General features: G+C 43.0%; 1 protein-coding gene across 1 annotated transcript; it reads right to left on the reverse strand.

Moving 5' to 3' along the window:
* Window positions 1–4: 4 nt before the first annotated feature.
* On the reverse strand, window positions 5–15,865 carry LOC115159840 (low-density lipoprotein receptor-related protein 4-like). The gene is made up of 11 exons (XM_029709893.1): window positions 15,799–15,865; window positions 15,562–15,681; window positions 15,151–15,381; window positions 14,292–14,405; window positions 13,206–13,325; window positions 12,881–13,006; window positions 12,599–12,802; window positions 5,422–5,590; window positions 5,167–5,335; window positions 4,846–5,068; window positions 5–18 (listed from the first exon to the last, which is right to left on the reverse strand). Exons 1-11 carry the CDS (start codon window positions 15,854–15,856, stop codon window positions 5–7), a joined length of 1,548 nt encoding a protein of 515 aa, XP_029565753.1. The 5' UTR covers window positions 15,857–15,865.
* Between the last annotated feature and the right edge of the window lie 1,208 nt (window positions 15,866–17,073).

A 17,073-nucleotide genomic window follows, 5' to 3' on the forward strand; every position in this document is an offset into this window, starting at 1 on the left:
TGCTCTAAAGTGCCAGAACTAGCAGAGAAAGAAACAGGGTTAGAGTTCTGTAATACATGGTAATCATACATTCACATGAGCCATCTGCCATGAGCAGTTTGTCATCAGGACAGGTACAGGTGAACCCAGCAGGCAGGTCCAGAGTCGGCATGCAGAGCTGGCAACCAGACTTTGCACAGGCTGATGGAGCTTTAAAAAAATAACATGGCGTTATCCTACAACAAAGGAGATGTTAGCCTTCGCATGATATGACCCATACCTCCAAAGTAAGCGTGATATGCCCCATTGGGGTGGTAAGTAGCCTAGTGGTTAGGGCGTTGGGCCAGTAACCGAAAGGTTGCTAGATCAAATCCCGAGCTGACAAGGTCAAATCTGTCATTCTGCCCCTGAACAAGGCAGTTAACCCACTGTTCCTAGGCCATCATTGTACATAACAATTTGTTCTCAACGGACTTGCCTAGTTAAATAAAAGGTTAAATAAAATATACCTCCACAGTAAGCGCGATATGCCCCATACCTCCAGAGTAAGTGTGATATGGTAGAAAGACTGTCACTGTTATGTATAGCGACCGTTTGGCTCGGTTTCCAACAGTGAGGATTTGTACATTTCTTCGAGACAATTATCAGCTTCCATTCAGTCAGTACATAAAACTGCTTTTCCAGGCCACACATACACTCCTTTCTTGAAACATTAATATCTTAGCAGCCTTTCTATTTATTATAGACATGTTCGAGCAGTGGCGAACCCAGGCCTTCAGGGGCGAACCTATTGGACCTAGGCCTTCAGAGTGCGACAGGTTCGTGATGCTGAAAGGGCAGCAATGGTAATAATAAAGTTTGGTCTGAAGTCTTGATTAGTAAGCCATTTGCGACGTGCAATTCAGTCATGAGCCACTTGCGTCAGGGGGCCAGGCCACACCCACCCAATCAGATTGAGCAAAAGCGTAAAAACAAAAAAAAGTGCCATTCACCAGATGATCATTTGAAACAACCCTTTCCTGCAATCAATGAGCAAAAGCGCCCTCTTTGGCCTCATTAGTGGAACATTAATATACATCATTTCATACTTGATTATTTCAATAAACAAAAATCCTGTGTTACTGTTAAAGTTTGTTAGATTTGTCTTCTGATGCATATAAAGCGTAATATTGGGATGCAAACTAAACATTGAATACATTTCAACTCTAACGTGGTTCAGGTGTCATTTAAGCTCATAACTATGTGTGACGTGTATACATTTGTTTCAAAGTATATTTGTTTAAAACAACCAAGAATCACTGTGACCCTGATTCAGCCCACTGTAGTAAAAGGTTAACTTAATGTTAAGTTAATCTTGAAAAGATGCTAACAAATTAGCAACATCTTTGATGACACCTGCTGCAGCCACTGAAAACTAGCCTACAACAGATGGTCAGCTAGAAAACTACTTGCACAGTGACTTGTTGGGCTTTGAAAAGGCAGATGTTTCCAGACATTTTTTGTAAAAATGGTCCCAAATGTATTAGGGCCAAATTTTGCAGTGACTGGAATCAACCAATCACATTTTGAGTTGTAGTGGGTCCCACCCATTACAAATCAATATGTAATTGGTTGATTCCAGTTACTCCAAAATGTTGCCCTAATACAGTACTTGTCCCCAAGACAACCACATAAAATAATGATTGGATCATTTTCTCTTCAGTGTTAACCTTTTCCTATACAACAAAAACTGAAGAGAATGAAGGAGAACTATTGAAAATAATATTATTATTATAAATCCTAATCCCTTCTGACGGCGTATCCCTCATTGTTCCCCACTGTGTTTGGGTTAGTAATAATTTGTAGTGGCTCTGTTTACCCTCAGCATGCATTCTCACCATTCTGAATGTCTAAAGAAACCATATCTTCTAATATATGAACAGAAATACAGAAAATGTTTCTCTTATTATGGTGGCGATTTAACAAAATTATAATCCTGATCTTAAATTGGAAATTTTTCTGGTCTCAGTCTTGACTGGTTTGGACCCATTGTCCCCCTCTCGGTCTTTGTCTCGACTGACTCGATTTACTCTGGTCTTGAATTGATCTCACTTTAGGCAGTCTCAAACAACACCGACTTCTGGACATCAAAGCAGCGATAACTAATCTCGATTTGGATGAAGAATTCTACTTCAATAACTAGGCCATGCAGGACAAACTGTTCACCCGGGACCAGGCCCTAATTCAAGACACTCGGAAAAGGAAAAGACAAAGATAGCGGCAGACGTGGCCAACGTACAATCACTGGAGAACTAGACAAGCTCCGGTCAAGACCATCCTATAAACAGGAAATTGAAACTAATATCCTATGCTTCACAGAGTGGTGGTTGAATGAGGACGATGTCTAATATAAATGCATCGGTAGGACAGAACAGCAGCGTCTGGTAAACTCAAGCGCAGGGGTTAACAGCTGGTGTATGATCTCTAATATTAAGGAAGTCTCAAGGTTCTACTCACCTGAGTTAAAATGCCTCATTACAGAGAAAGGGTTTTATAGAATAGCATGTCATATCACTTAATCCGGCATAGCCAAAGACAACATCATTGACTATAGCTCAGCGTTCACCTTAGTTCCCTCAAAACTCATCACTAATCTAAGGACCCTGTGACTAAACACCTCCCCCTGTAACTGGATCCTGGACTTCCTGACGGGCCGCCCACAGGTGGTAAGTGTAGGTAACACCACATCTGCCACGCTGATCCTCAACACTGGTGCCCCTCAGGGGTGCATGCTCAGTCCCCTCCTGTACTCCCTGTTCAACCACAACTGCATGACAAAGCACAACTCCAACACCATCATTAACTTCTTTAGGAACGGGGGCCAGTATTGAGTAGCTTGGATGAATAAGGTGCCCAGAGTAAACTGCCTGCTACTCAGGCCCAGAAGCTAAAACATGCATATTAGTAGATTTGGATAGAAAACCCTGTAGTTTTTAAAACTTTGTTTGAATGATGTCTGTGTATAACACATGGCAGGCGAAAACTAGAAGCACAAGCATTTCGCTACACACGCATTAACATCTGCTAACCTCTACGGGCCACGGGGGCAGTATTGAGAATTTTGAAAAAAATATGTGGCAATTTTTAACTGCCTCCTACACCAACTCAGAAGCTAGGATATGCATATTATTAACACATTCGGATAGAAAACACTCTGAATTTTCTAAAACAGTTTGAATGGTGTCTGTAAGTATAACAAAACTCATATTGCAGGCAAAAACCTGTGAAAAATAGATTAAAAAAAATGAGAATTTTGTGACTGTACTATTTAGTGTCATTGTTTTAAAGATACCACAGTGAGAAAGGATTCAGTTCGCAACTCCTACGGCTTCCACTAGATGTCAACGATCTTTAGAAAGTTGTTGGAAGCATCTGTGATGAATACAGACCGAATAAGAAAGCTTACAAGTTGACACGTCATCACTTCATTTTTTGCGCCTGCTCATGAATCTGAGAAGAGTGCCTTTGTCATTATCGTTTATTCTAGACACTTGATAGGTTGTGTGAAAATATTACTGATGTTTACTGATGTTTCACGTTAAAAATGGACCAAAAGATTAATGATGAACAACGTTTGACATGTTTAAACAAACGTAAATAGATTATTTACTAGGTTTTCTTTAGCTTTTCGACGTGACTTTACACTGCCCACCTCATTTTGTGGGAGCCTACTGAACGCTAACTATTTGGACATAAATTATGAACTTTGTCAAAAGAAACCACATTTGTTCTGGACCTGGGATCTCTGGCAGCGCCTTCTGATGGAGATAATCAAAGGTAAGGGGATATTTAGAATGTTATTATCGATATTAGATGATGCTAATGCTAACGGTATAGCTTAGCTTAGCATATAGCTTATTGTTGTTAGCATAGTACCCAGTTTATGCAAAATGTGATTTCCCAGTAAAGTTATTTTGAGATCTGGCCATTCGGTAGCAATTACGAGATGATAATATATTATTCTTTGAATGACAATATTATAATTTACCAATGTTTTCGAATAGTAATTCCGTGATTTGTAATGCTGGATTCACTGGGTGCATTCGAGCCGAAAAAAATTCTGAATTTCACCGCGACTGTAAATGCTGTTTTTGGATATAAATATGAACTTGATGGAACTAAAAATGCATGTATTGTATAACATAATGTCCTATGAGTGTCATCTGATGCAGATTGTCAAAGGTAAGTGCATAATTCTAGCTAGTTTTCTGTCTGTTGATGCCCTTCTTTGAATTGGCTAAACATTACACGCAGCTATTGTCAATGTACTCTCCTCACATAACCTAACTTTATGCATTCTCCGTAATGCCTCTGAAAATCGGACAGCGTGGTTAGATTTAGGAGATATATCTTTCAAATGGAGGAAAATAGTTGATTATTTGATTTTTTGAAATGATTACTCTTGCAGTTTTGAATTCCCCGCCATGGTCACATGACAATGAATCCCAATACCGGGATAAGATCGGGATAAGATCCTCAACAGGCTAACCATGTGTATGTAACAAATAACATTTGATTTGATCCCTCCATCAGTGCTTAGACTGTCCACAATAGGCTGAGAGAGGATGGATTGAGGGCTTGTAATTTTTTATATTTTAAAATGTTTTTTAACTAGGCAAGTCAGTTAAGAACAAATTCTTATTTACAATGACGGCCTAGGAACAGTAGGTTAACTGCCTTGTTCAGGGGCAGAATGACATTTTTACCTTGTCAGCTCGGGGATTCGATCTAGCAACCTTTCGGTTACTGGCCCAACACTACCTGCCACCCCAAACATGTTAATTGATATGCCCCATACCTTTAGAGTTAGCATGATATACCCCATACCTTTTGGCTGCTGTCGTTCATGGTATGCCTCAAGGACAGGGAGTGTTGTCCTCTGAATAAAGGTCTTCTGATTAGGTTGGTCCTGAGGGGAGCGCCACAGACCCTTCTGATCTGTCCAGTAGAACCACCTCTCAAACACCGCCAGGCTCTGAGCTGGTCTCCTCTTGAAGAACTCCCGAAAGCTGTAGCGACCACTCCCATCCACTCGCACAGTCTCTATGGACTGAAAAAGAAGAAAAACAATTGATTCTACCTTGGCAATATGTTCATTGCTGCGGGCAGACAAGCGGTACTATTGGTTGTAGCTGGACTATCATGAACCTTTTTAAAATCACTCATCCAGTACAGCCTCTGAACTGTAACGTCCAGGGTCAGACTCCGTGGTGCCTGTGCAGTGAGGACCACCAGAGATTCCTGCTTTAACCCATCCATCCCAGATCTCTCCAGAGTAATTTTATCACCTGGACCTTTGTTGATCCAAAACAACAAGCTGCAAAGTAAAGGAGAAAATAAATTGTTATCGATAAATGCCCCAACCACTGATGAAAGGTACCACAAATATGAACATGAGCCAACCTTTCAATGGGAAGAAGGACCAGCTCCAATGGGTCTATGTTCTTGGCCAAGACCGTTGCAAATCCACTCCCATCAGCTGCCCCAACATGAATAGACCGGGTCTTCTGGTTGGTCCAGTACAGCTGGCCTGTCAGCCAATCACAGACTAGACTTCTAACCCCATATTGTCCTGAGAGCAGAGGGGGAACCACATCACAACTCTACATACCTAGTGTCCAGGGCAGGCTCCAGGCAAAAACAAACTCAGTCAGGGTCTCAACTTAATGTTGAAAGTTTGAATAGTAGAATACGCAAGGTACAATTTAGAAATGGACCAGGCCCAAATCCGACAATTGGAGGAAGAGGCAACTTTGTAGGCCGGTGTGCAGGATACCTGACGAGACTACATCAGCGAGTGGATAAACCGCCTCGAACCTCCGTTATAACATTGAATCACTGAAGAATAAACTGGATGAGCTGCACTCTAGACTATCAATGTAATATATTTTTCTCCAACTAGTGGCTGAACAAGAACATGGAAAATATAAATCCAGCTGTTTTTTCTACTCTATACTGCGTTGGGTAAGCTCGGGGTGGGGGGTGCTTCTGCTCGCTTGAGTTAAAATCTCATAAGCTGTGGACCAGAGGTGTCAAACTCTTTCCATGGAGGGCCTAGTGTCAGCTGGTTTTTCCCCATTCAATTAAGACCTAGACAACCAGGTGAGGCGTGTTCCTTACTAATTAGTGGCCTTAACTCATCACTCAAGTAGAGGGGAGGGCACGAAAACTTTCCATGGAATGAGTGACATGCTGTAAACAATACTATTTACCAAGAGTTTAGTCTACTTACAACCACAAACCGATTCTGGCACTAAGACCACAATCGAGCTGTATAGGGCCATAAGCAAAAAACAACTGCTTGCCGTGCGGTAGAGAGACCAGTCCATGACTTGGCTGGCTGGAGTAAGACAATTTTTAGGGCCATCCTCTGACAGTGCCTAGTATATAGGTCTTGGATGGCAGGAAGCTTGGCCCGTGATGTACTGGGCCATACGCACTACCCTCTGCACCAGGCGGTGATGGAACCAGTCAGGATGCTCTCAATGATGCAGCTGTAGAACCTTGAGGATCTGAGGACCCATGCCAAATATTTTCAGTCTCCTGAGGGAGAATATGTTTTGTTGTGCCCTCACAACTGTCTTGGTGTGCTTGGACCATGTTAGTTTGTTAGTGATGAACTTGAAGCTCTAAACCTGCTCCAGCACAGCCCCATCAATGATAATGGGGAGTGCTCAGTCCTGCTTTTCCTGTAGTCCACAATCTCCTTTGTCTTGATCACATTGAGGGAGAGGTTGTTGTCCTGGCACTATGGCCAGGCCTCTGACCACCTCCCTATAGGTGGTCTCATCATTGTCGGTGATCAGGCCTACCACTTGTGTCATCAGCAAACTTAGTGTTGGAGTCGTACCTGGTCATGCAGTCATGAGTGAACAGGGAGTAGAGGGGACTGAGCACACACCCGAGGGGCCCGTGTTGAGGATTAGAGTGGCGGATGTGTTGCCTATCCTTACCACCTAGGGGCGGCCTGTCAGGATGTCCAGGATCCAGTTGCAGAGGGAGGTGTTTAGTCCCATGGTCCTTAGCGATGAGTTTGAGGACACTATGGTGGTGAACGTTGAGCTGTAGTCAATGAACAGCATTCTCAAATAGGTGTTCATTTTTGTCCAGGTGTGAAAGGGCAGTATGGAGTGCAATCGAGATTCCATCTCTGGATCTGTTTGTGCGGTATGCAAGTTGGAGTGGGTCTAGGGTTTCTGGGATGATGGTGTTGATGTGAGCCATGACCAGCCTTTCAAAGCACTTCATGGCTACAGACGTGAGTGCTTCAGGTCGGTAGTCATTTAGGCAGGTTAACTTATGGTTGAAACATGTTAGTATTAGACTGACAGGGAGAGGTTGAAAATGTCAGTGAAGACACTTGCCAGTTGGTCAGCGCATGCCTTGTGAATGTTGACCTGTTTAAAAGGTCTTACTCACACCGGCTACAGAGAGCGTGATCACTGCCATCTGGAACAGCTGATGCTCTCATACATGTTTCAGTGTTACTTGCCTCGAAGCGAGCGTATAAGTATTTTAGCTCATCTGGTATGCTCGTGTCACTGGGCAGCTCACGGCTGTGCTTCCCTTCGTAGCCTAATAGTTTGCAAGACCTGCCACAAGACGAGCGTCAGCACCTGTGTAGTACGATTCAATCTTAGCCCTGTATTGGCGCTTTGCCTGTTTGATGGTTTGTCAAGCATAGTGGGATTCGTTAAACTTCCGGGTTAAAGCCCCGCTCCTTGAAAGCTGCAGCTCTACCCTTTAGCTCATTGTGGATGTTGCCTGTAATCGATGGCTTCTGGTTGGGATATGTACGAACAGTCACTGTGGGGATGACGTCATCGATGCACTTATTGATGAAGCCAGTGACTGATGTGGTGTACTCAATTACATCGAAAGAATCCCAGAACAAATTCCAGTCTGTGCTAGAAAAACAGTCCTGTAGCTTAGTATCTGCTTCGTCTGACCACTATTGACCGAGTCACTGGTGCTTCCTGCTTTAGTTTATGGTTGTAAGCAGGACGATATAATTATGGTCAGATTTGCCAAATTTAGGGCGAAGGAGAGCTTTCTGTGTGGAGTAAAGGCGGTCAGTTTTTTTTCTCTGGTTGCACATTAACATGCAGATAGAAATGAGTTCAAATGGATTTAAGTTCCCCTGCATTAAAGTCCATGGCCACTAGGAGCGCCACCTTTACCTGTTTGCTAATTGCTGTATACAGCTCATTGAGTGCCGTCTTAGTACTAGCATCGGTTTGTGGTGGTATGTAGACAGCTATGAAGAATATAGATAAACTCTAGGTACGTAGATAGGCTTGTTCGGGTGTCTGGAGTAAATCCCTCTCGTCCGACTTGTTCAAGAAAAATGTGTTTTCTAGTTCAAGGTGAGTAATCGCTGTTCTGATGTCCAGTAGCTCTTTTCGGTCATAAGAGACAGTAGCAGCAACATTATGTACAAAGTTACAAATGTGAAAAAAGATGTCACCCTTATTGCCCTGTATACCTCAACCTATGAAACAGAGTTATACTGTTAGCACAGGAAGTCTACTTCTGATAAGCTTCCCAGTAAAGCATTAACCATCAAGCAACCCAGAAGTGTTAAAAATGTCCCATATTAACATATGCAGCCTGAGAAAAAAAGGTCCATGAAGTCAATGACTTGCGTGTAACAGATTACATTCATTTTCTGACCATCTCTGAAGCTCCCTTAGATCATACAGTGGTAGCAATACAAGGTTATAACATCGACCCGAAAAGACAAATGCCAAAGGGGACGGTGTTGGTCTATATTCAGAACCACATTCCTGTAAAGCTTAGACGCTCTCATGTTGAATACTGTTGAAGTAATACGGCTACAGGTTCATTTGCCTCACCTTAAGCCCATGCTAACACTACACATCCAAGTATATCATCTGACCAAATTATGAAAGACAAGATTTGTACTTTTGAATTCCATAAAGTCAGTGTGGAAGAGGAAATAATTATTGTTGTCTATTAACAATGACAAGCCACCTGGGTCTGACAATACGGATGGAAAATGACTGAGGCTAATAATGGACGATATTGCCACATCTTCAATTTAAGCCTACTAGAAAGTGTGCCCTCAGGCCTGGAGGGAAGCTCAAGTCATTCCGCTACTCAAGAATAGTAAAAACCCCTTGACTGGCTCAAATAGCCTGTTATCAGCCTGTTACCAACCCTTAGTAAACTTGTGTAAAAAAAGGTGTTTGACCAGATACAATGCTATTTCATGGTAAACAAATTGACAAGACTTTCAGTACGCTTATAGGGAAGGACACAAGCACAGCACTTACACAAATGACTGATGATTGGCTGACAGAAATTGATTGTGGGGCTGTCTTGTTAGACTTCAATGCAGCTTTTGACGTTATCGATCATAGTCTGCTGCTGGAAAAACGTATGTGTTATGGCTTTACACCCCCTGCTATAATGTGGATAAAGAGTTACTTGTCTAACAGAACACAGAGGGTGTTCTTTAATGGAAGCCTCTCCAACATAATCCAAGTAGAATCAGGAATTCCCCAGGATAGCTGTTTAGGCCCCTTTTTTCAGTCTTCACTAATGACATGCCACTAGCTTTGTGTAAAGCTCAACACTATACATGTCAGCTGCTACAGCAACTGAAATGACTGCAACACTATAAAGAGCTGCAGTTAGTTTCAGGAATGGTAGCAATGAATTAGTCAAATATTTCAAAAACTTAAAGCATTGTATTTGGGACAAATTATTCACTAATCCCCTAAAGCTCAACTACATCTCATAATGAATGTGAATTTTGAGCAAGTTGTGGTGACTAAACTGCTTGCAGTAACCCTGGATTGTAAACTGTCATGGTCAAAACATTGATACAACAGTAGCTAAGATGGGGAGAAGTCAGTCCACAATAAAGCGCTGATCTGCCTTCGTAACACTCAACAAGGCAAGTTCTACAGGCCCTAGTGTTGTCACCCAGACTACTGTTCAGTAGTGTGGTCAGGTGCCACAGAGGGACTTAGACAAATTGCAGTTGGCTCAGAACAGGGCAGCACGGTGGGCCCTTAAAAGTACACGGAGCGCTAACATTAATGACATGCATTTCAATCTCTCATGGCTCGAAGTGGAAGAGAGATTGACTTCATCACTAGTTTTTTTAAGAGGTGTTGACAAGCTGAATGTACCAAGCTGTTAAAATTAAATACATTAAAATACTTGCACACAGCTCAGACACCCATGCATACCCCACAAGACATGCCACCAGAGGTCTCTTCACTGTATTACCTCAACTACCTCATACCACCGCACACTGACTCAGTTCTGGTAATCCTTGTATGTCGTCTCGTTATTGTTATTAGATTGAGATAATTACAGTTTTTGCACATTTTTCTTACTTTTTAACTCTGCATTGTTGGGAAAGGGCTCATAAGTAAGCATTTCACAGTGAAGTCTATACCTGTTGTATTTGGCGCATGTGACAAAACTAAATATCTTTTTTCAGGAAACTAAGCATACGTCACTCGTCACTACTTCACAGGAGCGCCATTTGAACCTAGTCTTTATTTTATCAAAATGCGTTTTTGGCAGAAATGCCTTCTGGAACGTGAGAACTTTTGGGCCTTAAACTTGCATGCCATCTGTAAATATGAATACAATTGTCAAATTAAGAGCCTAGTTGGTTTAGCTATGGAAAAAGAGGCAACCTTCCCGCTAGCCATGATTGGCTGAGATAATGAGTGGGCTGGACATGCCGAGAGAGGAGTTCGGATTAGTCTGCCATGTAGTACCCTTCTTTCCATAATATGAGCTATGTAGGTAATCCTTTCTAACGCCGCTTTTTTGAAAGATATCATGTAGTAACACTGCTTAAGTGTTCCTCTCCACTTTCTGGAGGACCGAGTTTTGAAATCAGTGGAATTAGAGTATGATAGCTAAGGAGATGGATAAAAGTCTGCCGTTTGATTGCAAATATGCATACTGAGTCAAAAGAGAACACAGAAGGCTGTTGTATAAAATCTGTCTCTGGATTACATCTTCAAACTAAGGGCAACCATGGCATCCGTGACAGAGGGAGAAGCATCCATCCACATATATGTGTGTAAGAGTCTAGTTAGCTGGGGGCTCCAGAGTGGTGCATAGGTCTTTTAACTTTTGGTAGGCTGTCATTGTAATAACAATGTTCTTAACTGACTTGCCTAGTTAAAGGTTAAATAAATAAATTAAAACTAAAAATCTGCTACATCAAAACAAACCAACCATCAGAGGATTCTGCTACATCAAAACAAACCAACCATCAGAGCCGATCAGAACGAACCAACCATCACAGGATCCAGATAGGTTGTCATCCAATATGATTACGTAGTACCTGTTAACTATCAAACCAGGAGAAACTAGTTAAGCTAGCTAGCTTGGCTAATTGAGGCTGCATGTACTCTGTACTACACAGTTAAAAAGAACTTCAATCAGAATGTTAAGTAGCAGCCTACCTGTTGGCTTTTGGCCATTGTAGCTTATCCTTCTCCTTAATGTTTTATCCATAATTAGAATTTCATAGATGCAGTATCGCGTAACTTTTGCCACAGAGGCTTTGACTGTAGTCTTTTGCTGCTTTGACTGATTGACCAATAACTAGTTACATGTGCCACTCGTGAATACCAAGAGAAGCAGCATAAATTACAATTTCTCTACTGCAGCAGTCGCCATCAGATATGCATGGGTCCTCCCGGACAAGTCAATTAAAATTACATATAGGCTGACCACGTCTCTCGCGTCGCAAAATACATTTAGGACTTTGTTATTCAATTATTGCACCCACACTGCTTGCGCACGTCAACGAGCGTCGGCGTTGCCAAGGGCTAAAATAGCAGTCGTTCCTATATCTGACGCAGATCACGCTGCAAGTTGTGCCTCTCCCATCTCCTCATTGGGTTATAGAAGCAGGTACCCACATGCCATCTCCTCATTGGTTATACCCACGTGGGTGATTGAAAGACAGTGTTGCTGGTTGTCGTGGTAATAGGAAATTTTAGATGCCAATCACCATATAAGTTAATGATGAAAAGCCTGGAAGGAGGAGAGATGACTAGAAATGATTCAGTTGACCGTTTGTGTGGATTAATTGGAGTAGAGGACCTTGTGCATTTCAGGTAAAATAACAACCTAATGTTAATATCCCCAGGACAAATTAGCTAGCAACAGCAAGCTAGCAAATAGGACAAATTAGCTAGATAAATAGGACTAATTAGCTAGCTAGTGCAAGCTAATTAGCTAAATTGCCATAAATGTTTAATGCTTTTCGACCTGTCCCCAAATTAATGTCATTGGTTCAGAGTTTGTTTTGATATTTGATGTGTCGTGATCGTGTTTGGTGTAGGGGACAAAATACATTTATGCTCGATGGCGCACGCGTGCAGCCGGTTTGGGTTCCGTGTGAGACCCATGATATTCTTATCAGATCCGAACCAGACCTGTGAGAGTTAGAGTTCTGGATCTGGACCTGCTCGGGTCCCTGATCGGGTATTCAGGTACAGGTGGAGCCATGAAGACCTCTAGATCCTGCTACATCAGGAGAAATCAATATGATAGAGCATCAGAACACACCAACCATGATAAAGGATCCTGCTCCGCTGCTCCTTAGCCTTGCAGATGTTCCCCTGGTCATCAGCCCAGTAGAATGAGCTCCTGGAGAGGTCAAAGGCCAGGGCCAGAGGATCATAGCCAATACTTTGAATAGACTCGAATCGCAGAGTCTTCAGATTCAGAAATCCGATAGTTCCCTTCTTTGCAGTAAGAAACTTTGTATAATTTCCTGAAAAGCATCAGATATTGAACAGGTTTAGATAACCAGTCAGAGGTTAATCAAACTAATGTTACTATGAAAAGTCACCTTTAGCATAGCAGTAAGTGGTTCCTTGAAGCTGGAAGCCGTCTCGGCAGTGGCAGTGGAAGGACCCGGGTGTGTTGACACAGAAGTGCATGCATGGACCGTAAGGCAGAGAGCATTCATCCACATCTACAGAGGGGAGAGCAGACAGGTTCAGTATTTTAGAGTTAACCCTCACCAACAGCTACAGAGGACCCTAACCCAACTAAGGCAGAGAGCTTTCATTCCCATCTACAGAGAGGGGTTCAGTGTATTAAGGCTTACAGTAAAGGAATAGATAATGAAACCAGTCATGACAATAACTCAACAGGATCACAGACATCCTCACCCAGACAGGAGGCTCCATGAGCAGACAGCCTATGGCCTTTAGGACAGGAGCAGAGAGCTCCCCAGGGCTGATCCACACAGGAGTGACTGCAGCCACCGTTCTCTTCTGAACAGGTCCTCCCTAGAAGGTAGAGATGAGTCAGATCAGCCTGTCGTTTGACACATTTCAGATGCCATAACAGTCAGTTATGACTGAAGAGGTTCATATAGGTAGTGGTGCGGTGTTAGATGTTAGAGCAGGCGTGTCAAGCTAATTGACCCGTGGTCTGCATGTGGTCTTCACCGAGGTCTGGTGGGCCGCACATAAATTGTATTATGTAGGGGCCTCCCAAGTGGGGCAGTGGTCACAGTGCTAGCTATGCCACTAGAGACTCTGGGTTCGAGTCCAGGCTCTGTCACAGCCGGCCGTGACCGAGAGACCCATGGGGCGGCGCACAATTGGCCCAGCGTCGTCTGGGTTAGGGGAGGGTTTGGCCGGCAGGGATGTCCTTGTCCCATCGTGCTCTAGCGACTCCTGTGGAGGGCCGGACACAGTGCACGCTGACACGGTTGCCAGGTGTACGGTGTTTCCTCTGACATTAGTGCGGCTGGCTTCCAGGTTAAGTGGGCATTGTGTCAAGAAATGGTGTGGCTTGGTTGGGTTTCAGAGGACGCACGGCTCTCGACCTTCGCCTATCCCGAGTCCGTAAGGAAGTTGCAGCGATGAGACAAGACTAACTACCAATTGGATATCACAAAATTGTGGCGAAAAAGGAGGTAAATGTTTTGCATTTCATTGCGGTCAAAATTTGCAAAGAATTGTCTTCTAGCTTTCGTTTGGATGATTATGAGCAAGCGGGACAGAGTGAAAAGTCTATAAATGTAGGTTCACAATTTGGTTTGTGATCTGTGTACATTAAGATTGTTTTCCCCTGAAAAGTTTCCTTAAATCCACATGATTGAATGGGCCCGGGGATTGAATGGGCCCGGGTACCGGTTCTGGCCAGTGAGCCATATGTTTGAAACCTATGGGTTAGAGGTTTCTACCACAGGTAAAGGGTTATAGACTGAAGGTTAGGGTTAGCGGTCGAAGGTTAGAATATCCTACCACAGGTAGAGGGTTCATCGCTGCCATCAGAGCAGTGCAATTTTCCATCACACCTCTCTTCTTCAGTCAGACACGCCCCTCCAGGACAACGCACAGCCGTTGGCCCACAACGGCCTGGAAGAGTAATAGCTTTAAAAACACATCAAAACTACACCACACTACATGCCTTCCCAAAAGAGGAACACACACACACACCCAGACCTATAGGTTACATACTACTTTGCCTGATTATTTTTGATCAGTCTAATTTATTGATATATTGTCTGAAACAAAGAACTGCAAAAACGTGGAAGCCAGAATGTTGAATGAAATAACATGTAAACTAACTCCCAGTGATCTGTCCTGTTGGCCCCTGAGCTGCTCAAAATGTTTGACAAAATAGCCGTAGGTATGCATTGTTTAACACCGGTTATGAAGATTTCTATCACCTGGCACATAAGCAAAACCATGTCAACACCTGCAAGACTTCATTTAGTATGTATGGTTCACGTGCATGTACTTTACTTCCTGTGCCCATGCTTTCGGTCATGAGCAAACATTTTTATTGCCATGTCTGTTTAATAATACTTTCCTGTGGATATTTTGTCAAATGTTGATCAGCTGAAGGTCCAACACCACAGAATTGGCAAAGTTAGTCCAAATGTAATTTGGAACATTGTTTTTTTTTCTCAATGTTTAAATGTGCACGGCATTGCCTACACAATTGAAGGTCTTATGTTTTGTGACTACATACTACTGTACACAGGCCAAAATACTTGCTCTTCTCGTTTCCATAATAGCTCCTATTACACGGTAACTGAATAGTTCCTAAATTCCATAGTATCACATACTTGCTCTCGTTGTTTCCATAATATCTCACCACAGGTCTCATCAGAGTTGTCCACACAGTCGTTAGCACCATTGCAGTATTGGTCCTTGGTGATGCAGATCTTATTCCTACACCTCCAGTCCCCCTGCAGACAGCCCTGGTTCTCTGGGCAGTTAAGCTCATCAGACCCATCAGAACACTGGCGCTGCCCATCACATACTGCAGAGGTACTTACACAACCAGGAGCCCCGGAAATGCAGGCAACCTGGCCCCTAGGACAGGCTGGGGAACAAGGACAAACAGACCTATTGTGAACAGACTACAGTAAATACATTTAACAGACCTAAATGGAATAGGTCTACAGTAAATACAGGGTTAACATTATATTTAGAATTTCACCACATCAACAAATATGGAATCTCCTGGAAGAGAGCAGAAACAGTGAAACATAGCATAACTTACGGCAGGCCATTTCATCAGAGCCGTCCATACAGTCTCCATTTCCATCGCAGTGCCAAGAAAGAGGCAGACAACCTCCATCATCACACTGCCACTGGTTACCCCCACACTGCTGGCCAAAACCTGCAAGACCACACAGGTTAGGGCCCCACACAGGTTACTGTAAGGCTACATGATATCAATGTTTACAAGACAAAAATTAATCAACTTAATACTGCAGCTTTTTCAGAACCATTTTACCTGTCAAAAATCTCAAGCTGAGAAGTAAAAGCAGACATGTGAACTGCAGCAGTTCCATGACCGACCATGAAGCTTGTTAGGACTAAACAGTACCAGCCTTGCAGGGAAAGTCTTTATTGAGTAACAATCAACTACACATTGTTCTGATTGGTCTAATTAACTACACTCTGTTCTCATTGGATGGTCACTGGGATCACCAGCTGCAGGTTGATTGGAGGGGGAAGGGAAGATAGAGCCATAGGATAAAGACATGGGCCCATTTCCCTAAAGCATCTTTATGCCGGCCGTACACTACACAACTTTCAAAATCCTAACATCGCTGAGCCTCTCACATTATATTACAATCTTTTCTGTCGTTTTTTTTGTCTTGCCAATGTAGTGGTGTTAAGAGATTCTTTACTTGCATTCTCAATACCACAATGTCTCGCTTAAAACAATAATGTGATTAGATTGTTAACGTAGCTAGAACCAGCAGTGGCTCAAAGTAGCCTCAAATGTTTTCATTTAGATATTCAAGCATGCCATGCAGAGTTGAATTGAATACTAACATTACTTGAGAGTTGAGCTGTCCCTTCAGAGCTCACCCGAATTGACGCTTTAGTTAAAGGCAAGTATAAATGCATGCTAGTAGTAGTCATTGCTCCTGCTCCAGAGTCTACACATTCATACTAGTAGTAGTCATGGCTCCAGAGTCTACACATCCATACTAGTAGTAGTCATGGCTCCTGCTCCAGAGTCTACACATCCATACTAGTAGTAGTCATGGCTCCAGAGTCTACACATCCATACTAGTAGTAGTCATGGCTCCAGAGTCTACACATCCATACTAGTAGTAGTCATGGCTCCTGCTCCAGAGTCTACACATCCATACTAGTAGTAGTCATGGCTCCAGAGTCTACACATCCATACTAGTAGTAGTCATGGCTCCTGCTCCAGAGTCTACACATCCATACTAGTAGTAGTCATGGCTCCAGAGTCTACACATCCATACAAGTAGTAGTCATGGCTCCTGCTCCAGAGTCTACACATCCATACAAGTAGTAGTCATGGCTCCTGCTCCAGAGTCTACACATCCATACTAGTAGTAGTCATGGCTCCAGAGTCTACACATCCATACTAGTAGTAGTCATGGCTCCTGCTCCAGAGTCTACACATCCATACTAGTAGTAGTCATGGCTCCAGAGTCTACACATCCATACTAGTAGTAGTCATGGCTCCAGAGTCTACACATCCATACTAGTAGTAGTCATGGCTCCAGAGTCTACACATCCATAC

This window comes from Salmo trutta, chromosome 23 (assembly GCF_901001165.1).
Source record: "Salmo trutta chromosome 23, fSalTru1.1, whole genome shotgun sequence".
Taxonomy (NCBI): Eukaryota; Metazoa; Chordata; class Actinopteri; order Salmoniformes; family Salmonidae; genus Salmo; species Salmo trutta.